Here is a 25,530-nt window from a genome sequence, read left to right as displayed (position 1 = left end):
CAGGTAGTTCCACTATTTTCCTTCACTCAAACAAGTTACCCTATTTCTCAAAATCATTCACTGATGCTTAACCCCATGGTTTTAACCTTGATTGCTTCGAATCAACCATTTTATTTTATTTTTAGGTCAAACCATTTTGCTGTGTTCTTGAGAAATTCTCCACACTGAGAGCCAATTAATGGCTCATGAGTGTGGAGATGATAACTATGAAGTGTGAGGAGGTTGAAACTATGAGTGATTCCCTTTAAAAAATGAGTTCTAGAAGTTTGATTTTTGTGTTCTGAGGTTGAAGATGACTTGGTGTTTGTTACCTCGCGCGTGTTTCAAATTTGAATAAATATCGTGTCTGCTTCTCATTGGCTCATTTCAGCGTGCATGCTCATTTAATGTCTTGTTTTATTATTTATTTTTATGAATAATTTTCTTTAACACCAAAGGGCGCTTGGCCCAGTGGATGGGGGTTGTCCCCATGACTCCGAGGTCAAGGGTTCAATCCCCATATTCATTTTTCTTATTTCTAACCATTTTATTCCATTTTGGTTTTAATTTTTTCACCACCTACTTTTATTCTAATTAAAATATTTTCAAAACAAACCCTCATTATTTTTCTCTCTTATGTTTTATTACACTTTTGGTTTATTTTATTTGGACATATTTGGTTGACTTTTCATGTCTTGAATGATGGTGGCTAATGAAATTTGTTAGGTCATGACCATGGTTGTTTAAGGTTGATAAAACCTTCAATGCTTCAAACCTATCAATGAATAATCATGGATCATTCATGATACTTTGAGGCATTGATAGGTTGCCTCTATTTCAACAAAATTTGAGTCATTTGATACATAGATGAAGCCATGTTTGTGTATACTAACTTGCTAATCCATTTGCTTGTTTTGATTCCATTGATTACTAACCCTCTAAAACTTGTGTTTCATTGTTTAACTTGTACATAACTTAAACATTAATCAACCATTAACTTGTTATCATTGAGTGATACAATCTTCCATTTGTCAAATTATTGATAGATAAACTTGGGGTTGAATAACTTTCATTATTTAAAATCTATTGTTAGATGATCATTAATCATCTTCAATACTCTGCATCAGTGATAAGTTATCCCCTGACACGCTATATTTTGAATCTTTTGACCTATGAATAGATAATCCTCAAATGTTTACCTTATACATTTTGGTAACCACTAACTATACTTCAATAACTTTTATGCCATTAACCTTTGTTATTGTGATTTTGTTACTATTGTCTTGTGGTTTGTTTCATGTCATCCATTATCACCAACCCTTTGTTATTATGATCTTTTTCTTATTATTACCTTGTGATTTACTTTTATGTTATTATATTGTAATTTTCATTCAAGCACTCATCATCATCATCATTGTATATACTCCTCATGCATGTTAATTATTGTTATTTATTTATTTATTGTCATCATACAATTAAAAAACAACAAAAACATGATAAAATTATAAGACCAAAAAGATGCATTCAACTTGCAATCAATCTTTGGACTTAGAGGCTTTCACTTAGTACCCTTGATTGGAGACCTTGACCTTATCTCTTGACACTTTGTTTCAACTTTGGATTTCATATATAACTTACATACCTGTTGTAAAAAGGGCATCATGGCACTATCCTAGAGAGACATGACTATAAGACCATTATCCTTTGTTAGCTTAGGTCACTTTTGCACACACAGGGCTTTCTCTTGGGCTACCTTACAATGAGACCCTTTACTTTCTTCCTTGATTACCATGTAAATATTCATGTACATCACCCATTTCAAGATCAAATCAATAAACCCTTGATCCAACATCAAGTGGCATTTTCATAATCAAACTAAAAAAACAATAAAAATACGATTAGTATTCTGCGCCACGAGCCTTAAGTGGTGGAGAATGAGTAAGAATGGAGCTCTCCTACCCTTACTCTGATTATTTTGGACACAAGACGCTTGAATTATTTTTCTAGAATATTCACATCGCCCATAAACTTTAGTGCAATCTAATCTCAAATAAATCTTTTCATAAAACCTTTTTTAAGGTAAAATCAACACAACCCATCAAACTCATTTTTGCGGTTTAGGGAATCACACCAAAAACCCTTTTCTTAAAGGTAAAATCAACCAACACACAAACATTTTCTACTCCAAACTACGGAGCTCTGATTCTTCATCACCCGATGAATGATACATAGGCACAAGGGCCCCAATCCTTGGCGAGCACAATGATAAAAAATCCAAAATCTCACTCTTTAACACTTTGTAAATAAATAAAGATAGAAAATAAATAGATAAGTACTCACACATGCAGACAACTTAAATGGTTCCCCATGGAGTATCATGGACGTGAGGGGTGCTAATACCTTCCTCTTGCGTAACCGACTTCCGAACCCAATATTGGTTGTGAGACCGATTCTTTATCCTTACATATTGCACTTCCCGTGTGAACATCTTTTCCCTGGGGGTTTTTATCGTCTATTTCCCCTTTCCTTCTTATAGGAATAAATAAAATTTGATGGTAACTCTTCTGTTTTCGTTTTCTTTCAAAGATGGTCATAAGTCTCGGTTTCGTGTATCTGATTTAAAACCTCGGGTGTGACAACTGGAGACTCCACTGGGGACCCGGTTTCCCTAAGCAAGTCAAACCTAGTTTAGGTTGTCCTTTCACGTACGTGGGGGTTTATCTTGTTTATTTTTTTTCCTGTCCATATTTCTTTTATTACTTTCTTTACTAACCATATATATTATTCTCTATTTGTCTGTAACCTTGGCTCTGTGACAACGAATGCAAAATGGTTAATAATGATTGCAATGAAAAGCCCTGTGTGAAAGACTCTCCACCCGAGTCTGATGGTTTGCATGAGATAGGAGAGGTTGAGTAGTATAGGTCCATAGAGAGCTTTCCTCGTGAGGGTCGTATAAGAACTTCACTTAGTGGTAGACTCTTTTAAAGGTATTTATAACCATAGAGGTTTCGACGTAAGCATCCTTATCTCCATTAGAGTTTGTGACCCTAAGACACCTTTTGTAGAACATTTAACCTTGGCCAACCTAGACTGATGGTCGCGTAGTATAGGTCCCCGATGAGCTCTCCTCGTGAAGGTCGATACGAAGATATCAATTAGATTAGATTTCCTTGATGGAGCTATTGTCTGGCAAGTAAATTGATATAAGCGGCAGACACTCAAGGGAGTCCATGACTCTAAGGGCAGTGTCTTATACCCAATTTTACAAAAGCCCTAGATCTTGCAAAGTAAGAACCTTGGTTCAAAAGCAGTCATTATTAAACCACATTCCTCGCCACATTGATCCCAAATTTTGAACCTCGTGCTCAAGTTCCGCGGAAAGCAATAAACCATTAATCCATCCATGCATCCATAAACATTAATACATCATAGTTAAAAAAATCTCTTATCACTTCGTTGTTTAATGCAGGAAATACAAGACTTTTTGCAAAAAATAATCATGAATCCGTCAAGAAAAAGAACTTTCTCCTTCAGATATAAAGATCTGGAAACTGATACCTTAAAGGTTCTAAGGTCTAGGGTTACGTCCCCTCAAAGATAATAAGTTGCGTATGACTTATGGCAACATACTATACCTCATAAATGAAAAGGTCGACTTTGGAGCGCTCACCACCATAGCCCAATACTACGATGTTCCATTAAGATGTTTCACTTTCCCAGATTTTCAACTGTCCCCAACCTTGGAGGAAATTAAGAGGATTCTCAACCGGCCAATAACAAATTTCAATTCCTTCCCCAAGTTGGAAGGAGGCTTTACCTTGTCCGAGCTATCTTTAGTCTTGGGTATCAACGCAAACGACTTAGTGGCCAATTGGGGACCCAAAGGTATCGCCAAAGGTCTTACGAAGAAATTACTAGAAGACCATGTCTAGAGAATGATCAAAGAAGAGAGGCCAAAATTCTGTAGTGAAACCATATCATTGTTGATACATGGAATTGTTTTATTCCCTAACATAGAAAATTTTGTGGATCATTTGGCAGTGGAAGTCTTCCTAACTAACAATCCAGTGCCATTCTTTCTTGCGAATTTCTACCATACCTTTCATACAAGGCATGAGAAAAGAGGAGGAACGTTTGTTTGTTGTGCTCCCCTCTTACATTTGTGGATGAAGACTCATATGCCTCAACGAGGACACTTTGCCTATAGCAGTCTGTCATGGCCCCAGAATGTCATTTCTAGATGTGGAGGGTTCCCAAATATCCCCCTAATTGGAACACATGGTTGCATCAACTACAACCCCATGCTACTTAAGATACAATTGGGGTATGCTATGTTAAGTCCTCCTGAAGACCGAGATCTCATACCTTTCATTGTCAATAATGTGGACCCACTCAATTCAGTCGTGAAAAGAGTGAAGAGAGCTTGGACAAGCAGAATAGACCAATATTGGGGAAAAATAACATCTTAGCTAAGGAACCCTACTTTGTGTGGGTAAAAGAGAGAGCTTTATTCATCAAGATGCCTTTCTTGTTTGATCCTTCATCATTCCCGCTGATGCTCGAACCTGAGCCCATCTTGCAAAAAGATGTGGATAATATTACCATCCAAATATGAGAGCTAGAGTTGGAAAACACTCAACTACAAACCCAAATTAGTCGTACCAAGCTACGAAACTTCGACTTGGAAGACAAGCGTAAGCTGGTTAGTGAGGAATTATAGGTTTGCAAGAAGATATTAAGGGAGGTGGAATGAAAAAGAGTATGGGTAGGTGGTGGTCTACAAGGATCCAATTATGAGCTAGACTTCCACAACAACAAGTTGGATCAAGCGTACTACACTATCAAAGACCTTGCGAAAATTGTTGAGAGGTCTAATTCTATGAAGAAGGAAGCTAGAGAGGATTATGAAGCTCAAACCGTAGAGCTACGGACCACTCACAAAGAGTGCAAGGATATGTTGGCCCTAGAGAAGTTAGAAAGGGAGAGGGTCTATCGAAGCTTCTTGTGCAAGCATTTCCAACTTGGAAATGCTTGCGAGCAAATCAAAAATTTGAAGATGGGAATCTGCGACTGATAATACGAAAATGTATCGTATATTTGACTTGACTTGCATTGCTTTTTACTTATTTTCTATAGAACTATGCCGTATTTTGTGTTTATTTTAGGTATTTATCAAATAAGAAGTGTATCTGTGAGCAAAGCGGGAAAAGAGAAAAAAAGAAAAGGAAAAGGGAAGAAAATGAAGAAAATAGTAATGGGTGGCGCCCATCACCACATGGCAAAAGGTGTCGCCCACCACAAGCATAGGTGTGGCTCCCACCACAAAGCAGTGAATGGTGCCCTCCACCAAGCAAGGTGTGGCGCCCACTACCTAGGGTTGTGGCACCTGCCACCAAACGACTTCCTCCTTATTTTTCTCCACGCTCCGTTTTTCTCGGTCAACCAACCGCTCCCACTACGAGATCTTCAAGGCAACTTTAAGGCAAGGATTGGGGGGTATAAATCAGGGTTTCGGTCTTCGAGGAAAGTATCATCTCATTTATCCAAAAAATTTATTGTTAGCATTTTAAGCAAATATTTACTTGTAAAGTGATCGATTCTCCACATCAGGGGACTATTGCGACTTTAGTTAGCAATCAATTTTTTTTCTGTACCTGATTTGTTAAGCGTGTTGACATTATTTGAATTCAAGAACCACCATTAATTCCAGTTTTTCGGTCTATATTCCAGGTTCTATTTTAATTGTTATTTTAGTTGCTTATACTTTGTCTTATGTTTAATTACCATAATATCATGTTTGTTCTCAAATCCATGTCTAGCTAAATCATTCGATATCGGTACGTAAAGACCGTCAAAATGACGGGATTCGTTAATAATTGGTGTTGACCTTTATAAACTATTTTTCTGGTTATAGTTTCTTGTTCTAAAATTAAAACTGTTTTCGTACGAGAGTACAAAGAAAACAAGGGTTACGGTCAATAAAACGAGAGTTTGAGGTTTTAACCGGATAGCTGAAACTAGGCATTAATTCTAAATACAGCGAGATCGCTCTAGGATTAATTAGAATTTATTGATTTCTAAAAATTACTTTTAATTCAAATGAGACAGCGAGAGCGAAGCATTCTGGTTTAAGAGTATAGTCAGAGTCAATAATACGAGAGTGTGAGATAAAGTGTTTTAAATAAATAATTTCTACTGAAAAGTATTTTGATGTTTGAGATTACACCAACTATTTATCGAATCCCTAAAGTTTGATTAGTTACATACCGATATCCCGCTATTAAATATTTCTACTAAAGTTCAGTTTTCTTAATATTTATTTCTTGTTGTCCCTTGATCCCTAGTGAAATCATTAGCCTTAGATTTACGTAGTAACATTAGATAACGGTAAGTTCGATTATTAGTCCTTTGGGTTCGATAATCTTTAAAATTATGCGATACGACTGTGCACTTGCAGTCACGAATCCTATAGAGATACTAAGCCGCGATCATGTTTTTGGCGCCGTTTCCGGGGACTAATCAAGTCGATATCGTAACTCTAGTGTTGCGCAATATAAACTAAGGCAAACAAAACTTTTTCCCTTTTTAAATTTGTCGATTGTATGCCAAGTACTCGCTCTCAAGGCGAGAAATTAAAGATACAAATCGATGAACCAGAGTGTTATATAATATTAGAACGCCGGATACGAGAATACCGTATTAAGTACAATCTTCCTGATCCAAATATCCATATTCCCAAACCAGTTGTAGAACCAAAGAGGGTTGAAGGACCGCAAAACTGTCCTCTCAAGTACTATGTCATCCCTTCGCAGGATGAACCACATAACATCATCGCTGCCCCTGCCATCGAGGCAAATAATTTTGTGCTAAAACCTTCGTTGCTGTCAGCCGTACAACAAAACCAATTTTCCGATAGTCCCACAGAGGACCCGAACCTACATTTGTCAGTGTTTTTGCAATACGCAGACACGGTGAAACCAAATGGTGTCATCCCCGAAGCAATAAGACTACATCTTTTCCCTTTCTCATTAAGAGATGGAGCTAGAGCTTGGCTCCCGTCTCTACCATCCAACTCTATCACTACGTGGAATAAGTTGAATAAAGTTTTCTTAGCACGATATTTCCCACCTAGTAAGACGACTATGCTAAGAGCCCAAATAAACGGGTTTAAACAAAAAGACAATGAATCTCTTTTCAAAGTGTGTGAGAGATACAAGGACATGATGAGGCTTTGTCCACATCATGATCTAGAAGAGTGGTTGATCATCCATACATTTTACAATGGTCTCTTGTACAACACAAGATTGACAATAGATGCCTCCACGGGTGGCTCACTGATGGATAAACGCTACAATGAGGCTTATCAACTTATCGAAAGTCTGGCCCAAAATCAATATCAATGGGGAAGTGAAAGAACCTCCGTAGAGAAACCTCCAACGAAAGGCGGTATGTACGAAATAAGCAGTCTTGACCATGTCAATGCTAAGGTAGATGCTCTCACTCAAAAGATAGAAAACCTGACCATAACACCCGCAGCCACCGTGGCTGCCATAGCACCAAACTGCGAGATATGCAGAGTTCCTGGGCATGCTTCCCCTGAATGTCAAATTTTGACAGGAATCTCCATAGACCAAGTGAATTACGCTCAAGGAAACCCTTACTAAAAAACCTATAACCCAGGTTGGAAGAACCGTTCGAACTTTTTGTACAAAAACAATAACGCATTGTATGCACCTAACCAAGCGCCTACCGTACCACCAGGATATCATAAAGCTTCCACAACTACTCGAAATGCTCCTAGGAAGTCAAACCTTAAAATAAAGATGGAAAACTTCATAGCTACCCAGGCACAAATAAAAAAGGATTTCCTAAATCAAAACATACACACTAGTGAGCAAATTAAGCAACTAGCAAACAAAGTAGACGCTTTAGCCACCCATAACAAAATGTTAGAAACACAAATTTCGCAAGTGGCACAACAATAAGCACCTACTGCTGATCCTGCAGGTACATTTCCTGGACAACCAAAACCAAACCCGAAAGGTCATGTAAATGCTATTATACTACGAAGTGGGACAGAACTAGGCGGACCAACCGACCCTAGAATTCAGAATCCAGCCATGCACCAAGACCCTGGTAAAACAAATAAGAAGGAAAACGAACTAAAGAAAAATAAAAGCGAAGAGGCCGTAGAGAAAGAAGAACCATATGTGCCTCCACCACCGTATAAACCTCCTATCCCGTATCCTCAAAGATTTGCTAAATCCAAAAGTGTAGGGCAATTCAAGAAATTTATAGAGCTTCTGAAACAATTGAATATCACAATACCTTTTACAGAAGCTATCACTCAAATGCCCTCATACGCTAAGTTTCTTAAGGAAATGCTATCTAACAAGAAGAAGATCGAGGATAATGAAACCGTTACACTTACTGCTGAATGTAGCACTATAATTCAAAATAGTATGCCTCATAAGCTAAAAGACCCAGGGAGTTTCTCCATACCCTGTGTAATCGGAAAGTTTATCATAGACAAAGCTTTATTCGACTTAGGAGCCAGTATTAGCTTAATGGCCTTGTTCATATGCGAAAGGCTTACAATGGGAGAGTTGAGACCAACTAGGATGTCCGTACAACTAGCTGGTCATTCTATTAAACTTCCTGTAGGTATGCTAGAGAATGTTCCAGTGCGCATAGGTCAATTCTATATTCCAACTGATTTCATAATCATGGACATAAAGGAGGATTCCAATATCTCTATCATATTAGAAAGACCATTCTTAGCTACTGTCGGAGCCATTATATATGTAAAGAAAGGCAAGCTAACCTTTGAGGTTGGTGAATAAAAAATTCGAATTTATTTTGATGCAATTCTTAAAGGCCCTAGCTATAGACGATACATGTTGTCTTCCAGATGTCATCGGTGAACGTGTAAGAGAAATGGAGAATGAACAAACTTCATACTCTGAAATATTGAAAATTCCAATGCCTCCTATTTTTGAAGATGAAAGTTGGCGTGAGGAATACCAAGATGATAGTCTAAGTGAATGTCTAGCACTGACACCCAATCATATGCCTTGCCCAAAGAAACCAACATTAGAACTTAAAACACTACCCAAAAATTTAAGGTATGAATTCCTTGACATTGAACTCGAGTGACCTATAATAGTTAATGCAGACTTATGACAAATAGAAATCGAGAAACTCCTACATGTTTTAAGAAAACATCCAACTGCTTTAGGCTATAATATCTCAGATCTAAAAGGAATAAGTCCTTCCATATGCATGCATCACATTATACTGGAGGAAGACAATAAGACCTCTAGAGAACATCAAAGAAGGATAAATCCCATTCTGAGTGATGTAGTAAAGAGAGAAGTGCAAAAACTATTAGAAGTAGGAATTATATACCCGATATTTGATAGTCAATGGGTCAGCCCAGTACATGCCGTACCAAAGAAGGGAGGTGTTTCTGTTGTTAATAACGAAAAAGGTGAATCTATAGCACAAAGAGTTGTGACTGGGAGCAGAATATGCATTGATTATAGGAAGTTGAACAAAGTCACTCGAAAGGATCACTTTCCTTTACCTTTTATTGATCAAATGCTTGAACGATTGGCTAAGCACTCTCACTTCTGCTATTTAGATGGTTATTCAGGATTATTTCAAATCCCTATTCATCTTGACAACCAAGAAAAAACAACCTTCACTTGTCCTTATGGTACATTTTCCTATCGACAAATGTCGTTCGGACTATGTAACGCTCCCGCAACATTCCAAAGATGCATGATGTCAATTTTCGCTGATTTTATAGACGACATCATGGAAGTATTTATGGACGATTTCTCTATTTGTGGGCAGAGTTTTGAAGAATGTTTATCAAACCTAGAAATGGTACTTGAAAGATGCGTAAAAGTGAATCTCGTGTTAAATTGGGAAAAATTCCATTTCATGGTCCGACAAGGAATCGTACTTGGACACATGGTGTCTGATAAGGGGATTGAAGTTGACAAAGCTAAAATAGAAGTTATAGAAAACCTTCAACCTCTGAAAATCGTCAGAGAAGTATGAATTTTCTTAGGACATGCCAGTTTCTATCGATGATTCATTAAAGATTTATCCAAAATCACCAAACCACTAACTGGCCTATTAATGAAAGACGTTGAATTCATCTTTGACGACAAATGCTTATAAGCATTTGAACAATTAAAAACAACTCTGATCACCACACCTATCATGCAACCACCTGATTGGAGATTACCGTTTGAAATCATGTGTGATGCTAGTGATTATGCCGTAGGCGCAGTCTTAGGACAAAGAAAGGATAAAAAGCTTCATGCAATCTATTACGTAAGTATAACCTTAGATCCTGGGCAGATGAACTACGCCACCATGGAAAAGGAACTTTTAGCTGTCGTGTTCGCTTTGGATAAATTTCGTTCTTACCTAGTAGGAGCAAAAATAATTATCTATACCGATCATGCCGCAATTAGGTACCTATTAAGTAAAAAGGACGCCAAACCAAGACTTCTAAGGTGGATTTTACTCCTACAAGAGTTTGATTTAGAAATCAAAGATAAGAAAGAAACTAAAAATGTCGTAGATGATCACTTGTTGAGGATGGAAGGAATTGAGCCTGAACGAGTGTCTATCAATGATGATTTCCCTTATGAACGACTCATAGCCCAGTTAGAAAGTAATACAGTTGAATGCTCATTAACTTATAATGATATCGAAACAAATGAAGTTGTGGAAAAAATTTATACTAAAACCACACTACCATGGTATGCTGACTTCGTCAACTACTTAGCAGTTGGAGTGCTTCCACCAGATTTAACTTGCCAATAAAAGAAGAAATTCTTCCATGATCTTAAACAGTATTATTGGGACGAGCCTCTACTTTTCAAGAGAGGTGCCGATGGTATCTTCCGTCGATGTGTCCCCGAAGATGAAGTAGAAAATATAATTTCTCACTGTCATTCTGCTCCCTATGGAGGACATGCAAGCACTTCAAAGACTTACACCAAGATCTTACAAGTTGACCTATTTTGGCCCACTCTGTGGAAAGATGTCCACATCGCGATCATAAATTGAGACCGGTGCCAACGCACTGGCAACATCTCTAGACGCGACGAAATGCCACTTAAAGGCATTTTGGAAGTAGAAGTCTTTGACGTGTGGGGAATTGATTTCATGGGACCATTCCCATCTTCTTTTGGTAACAAGTACATACTCGTTGCCGTTGATTATGTATCGAAATGGATTGAGGTTGTGGCCTCTCCAACAAATGATGCGTGAGTAGTAACTAGGCTCTTTAAGCATATAATTTTTCCTAGATTTGGTGTGCCGAGACTTGTCATCAGTGATGGTGGCTCCCATTTCATTTCAAAGATCTTTTAAAAAGATATTACTAAAATATGGAGTCCGACACTGCGTAGCAACACCCTATCACCCACAAACAAGTGGGTAAGTAAAGGTATCGAATAGAGAAATTAAGCAAATCTTAGAAAAAATAGTTGCCACCTCTAGGAAAGATTGGTCTTCAAAGTTACATGAAGCTCTGTGGGCATATATGACAGCTTATAAGACCCCAATAGAAACCACACCATTTAAGCTAGTTTATGGAAAATCGTGTCATCTGCCCCGTAGAATTAGAACATAAAGCATATTGGGCCGTTAAGACCCTTAATCTAAATTATACTGCCGCAGGCGAGAAAAGAATATTAGATATCCATGAACTGGAAGAACTTAGATTAGACGCATACGAGAATGCCCGGATCTATAAAGAAAACTAAAAAGTGGCATGATAAACGTATATCGAGGAAAGAGTTTAATGAGGGTGACGTAGTACTTTTGTTTAAGTCCCGACTTAAATTTTTTCCAGGAAAACTTTGTTCTAGGTGGTCCGGTCCCTTTGAAATTACCAAAGTTTTTCCAAATGAAACGAGAGAAATAAAGGGCAAATCTGATGAACCATTTATTGTAAACGGGCAGCGCTTGAAACATTATCATAACATTGACAACATAGATTTTTCCACTAATCTAAAGCTTGCAGAGCTGCCCGCTCATTCACCGAATTAATCTTTAGTTAAATTTTGTTGAACTTACGACAGTAAACAAAGCGCTTAGTGGGAGACAACCCACATCATATTGTAAATTATTAATTCTATCTTCTCTATTATTGTTTATTACTATTTCTTATTTCTCATTTTTTTTATCTCTTTCGTAAAGTCACTCGGTACTTTTCTTTATTATTATCCATTACTGACTTAACATTATTGTCTACTTACTCCCAGGCTAACTTAAATTTAGCTAGCTACTAACTTTCACGATGCAACAAGTAAACTATATGGATATCGTTTTCAGAGGCAGAGGTCAGAGGAGACACTTCAAAGTTTTAGCTCAAAGAGAGATGGCACTAACTATCTACCCCGATGGATGTACCATGACTAAGTTAGGTATCCGAGATAGTGTTATGTTTCTACTTAACCAAATTGGCTGGGATAATTTTACTGTCAAAAGAAGATTTAGTTCTTACCGTAGGCTAACCCTAGAATTCCTGAGCTCCCTTGTTTACTTGCCAAACCATGGTATTGGATTCAATAGAGGCCTTATCACCTTTAAGATGTTTGATATTGAGTATCGCTATAATCATAGAGAAATACCTGAACTCCTAGGATGCCCAAATGGCCCTGATGTCTTTACCGTCACCCAGGAAGAACTACTCACAGACCTTGAACTAAACTACTTTTGGGGAAGCATTACTGGAAACAACCACCCTGAGCCAAATCTCATGCATTCTGAGAATATCCATAACCCTGCAATCCGTTATTTTCATAAGATCCTAGCTCACACCCTATTTGGAAAAGAAGAAAACATAACCTCTGTGTCCAAAGATGAGCTCTTCATAATGTATTGTGCATCACAAGCCCGTCTTGTTAATGCCGTTACATTTATGATAGCCAACTTTGATTGTATGGCACAAGTAACCCATGAACCAATACTAATAGAAGGCCTAATAACCATGATCGCCAATGCTATTGGACTGAGACAACCACTTATTAGACTTAACCCTCTAGGTGGAATACGACCCATGCATATTCAGTTCTGTTTCAACACTAGTATTATTAGAAACTTGGGCACGAATGTGTTTGAATTTCTTATCAACAACCAAGTTATGCACCTGTTTACCCTACCAAACCATAGGACTAGTGTACATGACATAAACAATTGGCTCTTTGATTTGGATGAACCACAAGATGCACCACCCTCTCCTCTAGAGACACCCCAAATCTATGACCACTTTGATGCCTATCTCTCTAATGCTGACTCATGTGCCTCTGTTACACCTACTGCACAACCTATTGATCATGTTGATGCCATCAATGCTATCCAGACTGACATTGCTAACCTGAGAGGCGAATTAAGCACTTTGCGTGCGGACCTCCACGAATTTATGGATGTAGTGACAGAGAATTTGGATCACATTTATCAGCATTTTTACTCTTTTGCTCCTCTTACCAGCGATCGACGTAATGGTTAATATATCTGAATTTTACCGCATGTTTGACATTAATTTTAGATTTTTCCATGTTAGGATTTTCTTTTTATTTTTACAATTTAGGAATTTTTAATTGTTTCAATTTTATCTAGCAAACTCATTCAACTATTATGTAATTCATTTCTATTTATCTCATTTTTTCGATTATGTTTTAATTTAATTCTACTGTACCCTATTTATTTTTCACTTTTATGTTTTTTTTCTTTCTTTCACCTAACTATTCAACAACTACCAAATTGTGGTCCAATGAATATACATGCAAGACTGTGGTCAAAATAAACTACATGGTCAAACACGCTAACACTAGTGGCGCCCGTCACCTGCACCATTGTGGGGCCCGCCACACTCACCAAATGTGGCGCCCGCCACACATTTCATTATGTAGCATGCCTGCCACTAACATCCGTCATGTAACACAAGCCTGCACCATTAATCTTTGTCCCTTGCATGCCAGACAAGTTTTTAATTTTTTTTCAACCACCTTTAATCTCCTTTGACCACTACATTTATCACTATTCATTAAAATTTGTTTCATTCAAAACTTTCCAACTACCATTTAACTCTATATAAACTCTTGCAACATAACCCCACAAAACACATCTCCATCTCACGATTCATAAACAAATTTCTCCTTCTTCTTAATACTCGAGTTGTGTAAATTCCGTTCATTACACAAAGGCACGAATACAAAATATTTTTCAGAGCAGGCGAACCAGGTGAATTGTAGGAAGAAATCTACAAGGCTCTAAGCACAAGAGAAATAGAGTCAACAAGGTACGCTGATGAACCTTGTTTAATAGCCTTAGGAAATCTTGATAGTGTTAATCATATGCTCAATACTTTAAGTTTAAATTATTTCTTATCTTTCAAAGACCCTGTCTATGTCCAATTAACACTAGAATTCTTTATTCTCTTATTTTTAGCCTCGTCCCCAACACAGGCTATTCCAATGGGACTGTTCAATTTTGCTTATTTAATGTAGAGTACGCTTTTAGTTTTGCCCAACTAGTGGACCTGCTACAATTCCTCCATGGGGATGACGTAGTATGTGAGGTCCCGGATATTGATGGTTGGCAGCATGCTTTTCAACCATTCTGGAGGGAAATAAAAGGTACGATAACACACAGTTTTGAGGGAAACAAAGCCACTTTAATTCACAATCCGGCCATACGTTATTTCTGCCAACTATTGGCTTGCACTATTTTTGGCCGATCCAATTCTAATAAGGTGAATGAGAAATAATTTTTCTATCTGTTCGCCACTTTTGTGCCACAAAAGGTCAACACCGTCCCGTTCATGTTTTCTCACATGCAAGCCATAGTCAACGCGAGAAGAGTACCAATTGTTTTTGGTGGTTTAATAACCTCAATAGCTCGAGTCCTAAGACTCGAAGAATAATTCTTATGCCTAACACCGCTCCCGCCCCGTGCCATTGATATTGACATGACTAGGAGCATGAAATTGGTAAAAAGAAGGCAAGATGGTAAATTTCACATAATGGTTGCCAATAGTGTTTTCTCATATTTCATTCTCCCCAACCCAAATCGCACAGATATGCGCAATCCGGATAACTATTTCTATATTCATGATCTAGAGCCTAACCCAGTCCCCGCGTACATTCCTGAGAATGTAGCTGCTGGCGGGGACATTGATGGGGATTATGATCAGGAGTAGGCTGCTCTTGATACTGACACACACCCACACACCACACACGTTTCTTCTAAAATATGTTGTAGGTACATCATCCAGGCATATGCCCAAAAGAAGAAATGTGGCACCTGCCACTCTTGATGACATCTATGCTGAACTAATGTGACGTATAGAATTAGACGCTCAGCGCGAGCAACAGATTCAAAACATGGAAGCTCAGCAAACCGAGATGATGCAAATCCTTCGCCAGATGCAGCATGACCAACATGATTATGCTTTCAGGAATCAACATAATGTGTCAAGTTTAATTGATGAGATGGCAGTTTTGACAGTGCGTGTGGAAGATCTACAAGACCATGCCTCTTATGTGGGTACGTCACCTCACCTGCCTGGACATGGTAGATGTGGACGAACACGTGGCAGAGGCCACCAGTAGTAAATTTTCCAGGTTCTACCTTCCTTTCTTATCTTATGTCGTTGCAATGGGGACAATGCTCTGTTTAAGTATGGGGGAGGAAGCTTTACCGCTTTTATTTATCGCTTTCTAGGTAGATTTAACTTTCCTTTGTTAAATTGTTAAGTGTTAGTTGAGTCAAATATCATTACACTGTCGAGTCTTTATGTGTGACTTCCGTTATTTATTGATTCTCCCATTTTCTTAAGCCATACCAAACTTTTGCGATAATCTTGACTTAGAAATACAGTACATCTTTTGAAAATTCTAAGCTATAAATAAAACTTAGGTTGAATTGTAGAGATTTGGAAAAACTTTACAAGATCGGTATCATTTTAACACCTTAAATCTCCCAAGTATAAGATCGATTTGAGTACTTGTCATGCCATAGCCTTGAATTCTATCATTTAATATTCCTCAAGTTGTTTATCTAGCAGTCAACACCATCCTAAAGACACACTATGCAAGAAGTCGATGCAAATAAGTGTATGATCTCAGGCTTAAAAGAGAGAAAGATTGACCAAATTAATGAAAAGTGTTGTTCCTTATAAGTTAGGTGACCCTCACCCGGTCATTTAACCCAACTGTATAACCTTCTTTAGTTATTATTTGAGCCAAAGTGTGAGAAAAAGAAAAAAAAAAGAAAAAAATAATGAGATAGTAGTCACTAACAGATTATCTTGCTATGAGTGTGAAAGGATAACGTGCTTAATGTGATTGCACTAGAATGAAAAAAGGATAAAAAGAAGGATTAGTAAGTAGGCTTAGGCATAATGACATGATTCAAATTGGTCTATATAGGAGGGAGACTTATGACTGCACGATTGCGATTTTGTGTTCAAACGATACCCTTAGTGTGGAAGTTAGTACTTGTTGATGCAATTTCTAACCGAAGTAGAGTTTTTAGCCTAGAATGAGTATTCAAATGCATATGTGTTTTTCACGAGTCTTGATACTATATGCTGCAAGATTTTACAAAGCTCTTTTTATTCATATGTGCAGTATTTTCTTGAGGACAAGCAAAAGTTTAAGTATGGGGGAGTTTGATAACTCGAAAATGTATCGTATATTTGACTTGACTTGCGTTAATTTTTACTTATTTTCCATAGTATTATACCTTATTTTGTGTTTATTTCAGGTATTTATCAAATAAGAAGTGACTGTGCGAGCAAAGCAGGAAAAGAGCAAAAAAGGAAATGAAAATGGAAGAAAATGAAGAAAATAGTAATGGGTGGAGCCCACCACAAGAAAGAGTGGTGCCCATCACCACATGGCAAAGGGTGGCGCTCACCACAAGCATATGAGTGACGCCCACCACAAGCATATGTGTGGCGCCCACCAGAAAGCAATGAGTGGCGCCTGTCACCAAGCAAGGTGTGATGCCCGCTACCTAGGGTTGTGGCACCCGCCACCAAACCACTTCCTCCTTATTTTTATACACGCTCCATTTTTATCGGTCAACCAACCGCTCCCACTACGAGATCTTCAAGGAAACTTTCAAGGCAAGGATTGGGGGGTATAAATCAGGGTTTCGGTCTTCAAGGAAAGTATCGTCTCTTTTAGCCAGAATTTTTATTGTTAGCATTTTAAGAAGATATTTACTTGTAAAGTGATAGATTCTCCACATCAGGGGACTATTGCGAATTTAGTTTAAGCAATGATTTTTATTCTGTACCTGATATGTCAAGCGTGCCGGAATTATTTGAATTCAAGAACCAATATTAATTCCAGTTTTTCGGTCTATATTCTAAGTTCTATTTTAATTGTTTAATTACCATAATAGAATGTTTGTTCTCAAATCCATTTCTGCTAAACCATTCGATATCGGTATGTAAAGACCGTCAAAATGACGGGATTCATTAATAATTGGTGTTGACCTTTATAAACTATTTTTCTGGTTATAGTTTTTTGTTCTAAAATTAAAATTGTTTCCGTACAAGAGTACAAAGAAAACAAGGGTTACGGTCAATAAAACGAGAGTTTGAGGTTTTAACCGGATAGCTGAAACTAGGCATTATTTCTAAGTACAGTAAGAGCGCTTTAGGATTAATTAGAATTTATTGATTTCCAAAAATTACTTTTAATTCAAATGAGACAGCGAGAGCGAAGCATTCTGGTTTAAGAGTATAGTCAGAGTTAATAACACGAGAGTGTGAGATAAAGTGTTTTAAATAAATAATTTCTACTGAAAAGTATTTTGACGTTTGAGATTACACAAACTATTTATCGAATCCCCGAAGTTTGATTAGTTACGTACCGAAATCCCTCTATTAAATATTTCTACTAAAGTTCAGTTTTCTTAATATTTATTTCTTGTTGTCCCTTGACCCCTAGTGAAATCATTAGCCTTAGATTTACGTAGTAACATTAGATAACGGTAAGTTCAATTATTAGTCCTTTGGGTTCGATAATCTTTAAAACTACGTGGTACGACTGTGCACTTGCAGTCACGAATCCTATAGACATACTATGTCGCGATCAACGACCAAGATTACTTGGAGTTACAAAATGATTGATGATATTGGTAAGAGAGGTGTCGTGGGGCAGAAGCTTCAATGGCTCAAAGGGATGGCATTGTCCAAAACCTCCAATCTCTCTACAATGAGTGGAGAGACACATATGCATACATGGTTGTCATGACTAATTACGCCTTCCAAGACTTTCCCAAAAAGTTAAAGGAAGCTGATTTGATCACGTGCCTCGAGAACATCCATGAAGAAGTGTTCCACTTTGTCAAATTCTGTAAGAAGACAATGGCGGAACCTATCACCGACATCGAGGTTCTCTGCAAGTCTCACGGGGTTACTTTGAGGGTTGACATCTAGTGTGCATGTTTGTTTCGTTTCAACAACTTGTATTTTGAAATTCCTATGTACGTGTACTTGTATTATTCCCTACAAAGGATGAATGAAGCTTCGTTATGATTTCACTTTGTGTGTACTTCTTTATTCTTGATTGCAATGTTAAAATGTTCAGTGTTCCTCGCAATAAACAACATAAATAACTAAGAGGTTTGCATTGAAAAAACAAAAAAATAAATAACCATGCATCATTCAGAATTTTCAAAGCAAAAACGAAAAAAACTCATCATCCACCTTTCTTAAACAGAAAACAACAAACTGACTTTCCAACATCACTATTACACGCGCCACAATCAGCAAGTTATTATGGACCAATTTGAGCAAAAACAAGCTACCCTACATGAGGAAGTGTCCCTAGTGCAAGCGCAAATGAGACAGTTGATGGAGACTATTCAAGATGTCACTTGTGGTCAAGAGATTATGGCAAAGATGCAAGAGGAGATGAAACAAAGGCCCCCCTGCTGCCAATCTGATTCCTGCTGCTAATCCTCCCGTTGTGGAAAATCTTGTGACTCCACAAGGCACCACTAATGTCCAAATTCCTATAGGAGCACCCGACGGTGGTCATACACCAGTTCTCCACCCTTCGGTTATTGAGATCGAAGATTAGCAAGATGTCTTCTTTAGCCCAAGGGCTACCACTGTGTACGACGCCTTCGGTCCACCTGCCAATGAGGTAGAGAAGAAATTTAAAGCTATTGAGGAAAAGTTAAAAGCATTGGAGGGATCCAATGATCTAGGTCTTGACGTTGCTGAAATGTGTTTGGTCGCAGGCGTAGTTATACCTGCCAAGTTCAAAGTTCCTGACTTTGAAAATTACAAAGGAGCCAATGGTCCTAGAACATATATTAGATCTTATTTATGAAAGATGGCCGCCTACTCCGATGACGACAAACTCCTTATGCACTTATTCCAAGAATATTTGAGTGGAGCATCATTAGATTGGTATATGTATTTGGAAGGAACTCACAATAAGGATGTGGGAGGATATGGCCAAGGCCCTTCTAAAACATTATCAATACAACATCGACATGGCGCCCAACCATACCCAGTTACAAAATCTGACTCAAAAGCATGATGAGACTTTTAAAGAGTACACATAATGATAGAGGGAACTAGCCACAAGGGTATAAACTCCTTTGTTGGAAAGGGAGTTGATTGATATGTTTATGGATAACCTTCAAGACCCCTATTTAGACAGAATGACAGGAAACACATCTTCAGGTTTCTCTGATTTGGTCCTAGCCGGTGAAAGGATAGAGAACATGATCAATATGGGCAAGATCCAAAATATTGCTAGCAGGTCCGATATGGTGAAGAAGCCCTATGTAGCATATGGCAAGAAGCGAGGGGGTGAAGCAAATGAAACCGCTGTGGTAAGAGGAAGATGCCCAACTTATCGTGTTCCATACCAACAAGTTACCATTATGGCCTAATTCAGAATTAAAAACCGTATATTATTCAAGTTGATCAACGAGCCAACTAAAAACCTGCTCCATATCAACAACAACAATATCAACAATCACAACAACAACAATAACAACAACGTCAACGAATATCTGAAAGAAGATTTTAACTCAGTTCCTATGCCATACAACCATATATTACCGTATCTATTATGTGGCTCATTGATGCAGTTAAGGGAGCTAGGATCACCAACAACAATCCTTCCTCTTGGCTACGATGCAAATTTCGGGTGCGAGTTCCATTCGGCGCTCCTGATCACTCAATTGAGAACTGCAAAGCCTTGAAATACAAAGTCTAAGATTTGATAGACTCGAAGGCAATCAAGTTTTCACCTAACGGTCCAAATGTGAACAAGAACATAATGCTGCCACATAACAAGCCTGCGGTAAATATGGTGGAAATTGATGAAGGAAGAAGATAGGTGTCTCGAGTGGACGAATTGAAGACCTCCCTCATTGATATTAAGAATGTTTGATGAAGAATAACTCGTTTCCTATATGTAGTTCTAACTATGAGCAATGTCTAATCAACCCTCAAGAATGTGAAGTTTTGAAGACTATTATCCAAGGATTAATAGACCAAGGAATCTTAGTAGTGGAGCATCTCTCCACTAGTGAATATGTGTCAACTCTGGAAATCCCGTACGATGAAGTCCAACCATTAAAAATCCCATATGATTTATCTCCAATGACTATTTATGATAATCCAATTAGTCCTCTGTTAATAATTATGCCCACTCCATTCCCTTTTCAAGACACTAAAGCAGTTCCATGGATCTTGACTCAACTACCTATATCCATGGACAAAAAGTATAAGAATAGCTTGTAGCATCCAATGAACCAATGGTGAATATAGATGGAACCGGTGGAGTAACCAGAAGTGGAAGGATTTCTGTACTTGTACCCCTTGTTATTGACAATAGTGGGACCTCAAATCAAGAAAAAGGCAAACAAGTTGAAAATGACCAGCAAATGAAAGATTCCCTACCTACCAGTGAGGTGGAGGAGTTCTTGCGCATCATTAAGAAAAACGACTATAAGGTGGTTGATCAACTTAATAAGGCCCTGTTAAAGATATCAATGATGTCTTTGCTAATGTGCTCCAAAGTACATAAAGACGCCTTAGTAAAATTCTTAAGGGTCGCCCATGTACCACAAGAAATTTATGTTTATCAATTCGAAGGTGTAGTCAACAACATTGTTGCTAGTACCAGTTTGGGATTTAACAACGATGAGCTCCCATCCGAGGGGGAAATTATAACAAGGCTCTACATATTTCTATCGAATGCATGGACACTTTTTTGTCTAGGGTGTTGGTAGATAGCAGTTCGTCCCTGAACTTTCTACCAAAGAGCTCATTGTCAAAGTTAACCATTGAAGGGCTAATGATGAAACCTAGAAGGTTGGTTGTTAGAGCACTTAATGACTCAAGGATGATTGTGATTGGTGAAGTTGACCTACCCATAAATATTGGCCCCCTCACTTTCTTTACTACCTTCTTTGTAATGGATATATATCCCATTTATAGTTGTTTACTCGGACTACCTTGGATACACTCCGCTGGAGCTGTCACATTGACACTCCATCAAAGGTTGGAATTTTTGGTTAACAACAAGCTCGTGGAAATTCAAGGTGAGGAGGATATCATGGTAAGTGACTTAGCGTCTTTCCTCTAGGTTGAAGGAGGAGGTGAGGTGCATATCATGGAGGAAGGATTTGTGTACAAAAATAAGGAAGGTCAGCAGCTAAGGAAGTGGACATCCACCGATATACCTGAAGTTACCCTGTTTGAAAAAGTAATTTAATGTTTATTTGTTTCCCTTTTAAGAAAAAGAACCCATCATATGCCCAAGGCATGGGGGAACCATTTGTAAGCCCCCCATTAATTTTCAATCAAAATTAATCAATGAAATAATCACCCTTTGCACTCAAATTGTATTATTTGTGTTTCATTTATTTTTTTCTTTTGACTTAACAAAAAAATGGCAATGCTTTCTTATTTCCTTTTTAAGTTTTCATTCATTTTTTCTCCTTCTTAAAAATAAAAGCATGAACCCTGAATCATGTAGATTCCCTCCGATTACCACTAACAACGATACTGGTGTGGTCCCATACGACTTCGGCAATCCGATCAATCACGTTGACAAATATTATGAGGAAGATTATGAACTCCTAGAGGAGTTAGCTCGACTGCTAAGGCAAGAGTCAAAGGTCATCCAAACGCATGATGAATCGGTAGAAGTGGTCAATCTTGGAATTGAGGAAGAAGTGAAAGAGGTCAGAATAGGCTCATCCTTGCAAGAAGATATGAAGGAAAAGTTGGTAAAACTCCAACGAAAGTACATGGATGTGTTTGCATGGTCCTACCAAGACATGCCTGGTCTTGATACTGATATTGTGGTCCACCGATTACCCCTCAAAGAAGATTTCCCTCTGGTTAAGCAAAAATTGAGAAGAACTAGGCCTGACATGGCAATGAAGATTAAAAAGGAAGTGCAAAAACAGCTCAACGCAGGTTTTCTAGCAGTTTCTAACTACCCTCAATGGATTGCCAACGTCGTGCCCGTACTAAAGAAGGATGGAAAAATGTGTATGCGTGTAGACTACAAATATTTGAAAAGAGCTAGTCCAAAAGATGACTTCCCACTTCCTCACATTGATGTGCTAGTGGAAAAAACAACTCAATTCTCTACCTTCTCCTTCATGGATGGCTTCTTCGGTTACAACCAAATCAGAATGACTCTGGACGACATGGAGAAAACAACTTTCATCACCCCATGGGGAACTTTTTGCTACAAGGTTATGCCTTTTGGCTTAAAGAACACTATGGCAACATACCAACGAGCAATGGTGACACTCTTTCATGACATAATTCATAAAGAGATTGAAGTGTACATTGACGACATGATTTCCAAGTCCCAAACTGAAGAGGAGCATTTGGTTAACCTAGATAATCTATTTGAACTCCCGAGGAAATTTAGATTGAGGCTCAATCCTAGTAAATGCATATTTGAGGTAAGACCTGGTAAACTGCTAGGTTTCATTGTTAGCCAACAAGACATTAAAGTAGATCCTGAAAAGGTAAATGCCATATAAGTTATGCCTGCACCTAAGACTGTGAAGGAAGTCCGAGGATTTCTAGGCAGATTGAACTACATAGCTAGACTCATATCTCACCTACGGCCACCTATGATCCAATCTTAAAACTACTTCGCAAGGATCAGGTCGTCATATGAAATGAATATTGTCAAAATGAACTGAGTTGCTTCGATTTGACCTCAAAGCAACTCAATCTTGTTTCCTATATTGGTAGGACATCAAACAACCAAAAATCAACAAGAATAGTGAAGAATTGAGTGAGAATTGAAGAGATGAAAATTCACCTTCAATGGAGCTTCAGATTGGCACGATCTTGCTTTCAATTATGCTTGGCCTTGCTTCAGATGCTTGATGGAGTAGAAATGGATCAAGGAAAGGGATTGACTCTTGGAGTTTCAATCTCAAAAACAGTGGGAGATTCAAACTCGATTTTTAAAGAAAATCTTCAAGCTTATCCTTTAATGGTGAGGGTTTGGGGTTGCTGAACCAAAGCTTGGGCATGAGGTCCTTATTTCTTAGCAAGAGAGCTTCTATTTATAGGCCAATGTCAATGATATTTTCACACTTACATTTTTGGAAAAACTTGAAAATATCTCTTGCATGCTTGTGTGGGCGTGTGATAGGCCCATCAAGTGATGCACTTAGGTCCAAAATTGAGTGTAAGCCATGCTGAAATCATGTTGTCAAGCCATGTATTCGTGTATGAAAAATGGAAGTGAAAAATATCCAAATGGTCCATTAACTTTAACCCATGCGTAAGTGCTTCATACTTTGTCCAAATGAGATGATTTTGGACTTTTTGGAAAGGTTAGATCAAGAGGAACAACTTTCATGTTGAAAACTTTTTCATTTTAATCTTGGATCATGATGAATTTTGGGGTGGAAGTTTGGAAAATCAAACATATCAAAAAAAATTCTAAGTATTAAGCTATATGTTCACTTTTTCCACCTTGAATACCTTTTTCTATGGACTTCAAATGAGACACATTCCTTCATCAAAGTTGTATCTCTTTAAAATAAATTCAATTTATTCACAAATTTGACCTCATTTGGATTTGGCATGAAGCTGTTATGCATTTTAGAAGTTGAGGAAAATCATTTGTTCAATGGTATTGGCCCGAAATGACCTATAATGTTTACTCTTGGAACATGCATTTGCAAGTTGAATTTGAACTTCTTCAAAACATAAAAGTTGAAGTAGACATATTGAATTTGATCATGCAATTTGAATGGCTTTCATATCATAAAAATTGAGCAAGTTATGGTCTTGAGAAGTTGACCTCCAAACCAGGGTTTAGACAAAATGACCTATAATCTTTCACCATAAAAAATGGCTTTCCAAGAAAAACTAGCTCTTGACCTCAACATGAAAGTTTTTTGGAGTGTCATTTAGAGTAATGTTTCTCTTGGAATAATTTTCATATGACAAACATTGTAGGAGATAAGGTCTAGGGAACCCTAGTTTTGACTAGTTGACTTTCTCTAGTCAACCACCATGAACCAACTTGCTAGCTTGATATTCTCTTGACTTTTAGGACTAATGGAGGAGAATATATGCATAAGATGATGTAATGTTAAGTATGCCTTGAAATATTTGATCAATTATTGAAGAAACTTGTTGAAGAAGTTACATAAGATACCCAGATGAACTAGGGTTTCCAAGGCAAACAGACTCCAAACTCTTGATGATTTCTTGATCAAAATAACATGTGGATATCATGGGGATCCGTATATGATACTTAGAGCCAATTTAAACCATTTCTTGATTGAGCTCCTTGGATTGATGGTCTTAAACCCTAGATACGATCTTGATAGAGCATAGGTGAGCATACCCACTACCTACAAAAGAGTTAAACTATATATTGACATATTTTTTGTATTTTGGTTAGTAAATGATAAAAAACAAAGTATGATACAATAAAATTGTGCTTGGTGATCTCTTCTAATGCAAACCCAATGAATTAGGGGTTAGGAGGATGCCAAGGTGTGATCCCAATGCTAATGCATATGATGAGATGACATGAGGGATCTGAGGGTCAAAATTGGGGTCTTATAGATGCCCCTATTTAAGGACCTTCTAGCTGAGGAGATGAAGGTTAAAATATTCGCATCAACTCAGTAGAATGGACTTAAATAACAATATATAGAAACAAATTTTGGTCCCTATGAGACCCCATGATGCATATGATATGAATGTTAACATAATATCTGTGGGGAAAATATTGCCACAAAGAAAAAGTCTAGAGAGACTGAAAGTCCACAGGAGTATAATGTATTCCGTAAGGAAAACTCACTAGGGAGATAGAGACTTTTGGGAGATAAAAAGGTTGTGCGTAGGCCAAGCTACGACTTAAAACTGCTGGGGGACTCGAGGGATTCCATGAAAATAAATCAATGGAAAGACTCAGCCAGAGATAAAAGGGAAAATTCGCATGGGAGACAGGTAAATCAGAACAAAGC

The 25,530-nt window shown here is 37.8% G+C and overlaps 1 protein-coding gene and 1 non-coding gene across 2 annotated transcripts; one reads left to right on the top strand and one right to left on the bottom strand.

Moving 5' to 3' along the window:
* Nucleotides 1–7,124: 7,124 nt before the first annotated feature.
* Nucleotides 7,125–7,231, bottom strand: LOC127089693 (small nucleolar RNA R71). Its single transcript, XR_007791251.1, has one exon. It is a non-coding gene; the product is annotated as a small nucleolar RNA R71 (small nucleolar RNA).
* A 1,102-nt stretch (nucleotides 7,232–8,333) lies between these two features.
* On the top strand, nucleotides 8,334–8,825 carry LOC127079617 (uncharacterized). The gene has a single exon (XM_051019997.1). It carries the CDS (start codon nucleotides 8,334–8,336, stop codon nucleotides 8,823–8,825), a length of 492 nt encoding a protein of 163 aa, XP_050875954.1.
* The last annotated feature ends 16,705 nt before the right edge of the window (nucleotides 8,826–25,530 follow it).

Source organism: Lathyrus oleraceus, chromosome 5 (assembly GCF_024323335.1).
Source record: "Lathyrus oleraceus cultivar Zhongwan6 chromosome 5, CAAS_Psat_ZW6_1.0, whole genome shotgun sequence".
NCBI classification, from domain to species: Eukaryota; Viridiplantae; Streptophyta; class Magnoliopsida; order Fabales; family Fabaceae; genus Lathyrus; species Lathyrus oleraceus.
Note: the sequence above shows the minus strand (reverse complement) of the source record. Positions and strands in the feature narration are given on the sequence as shown.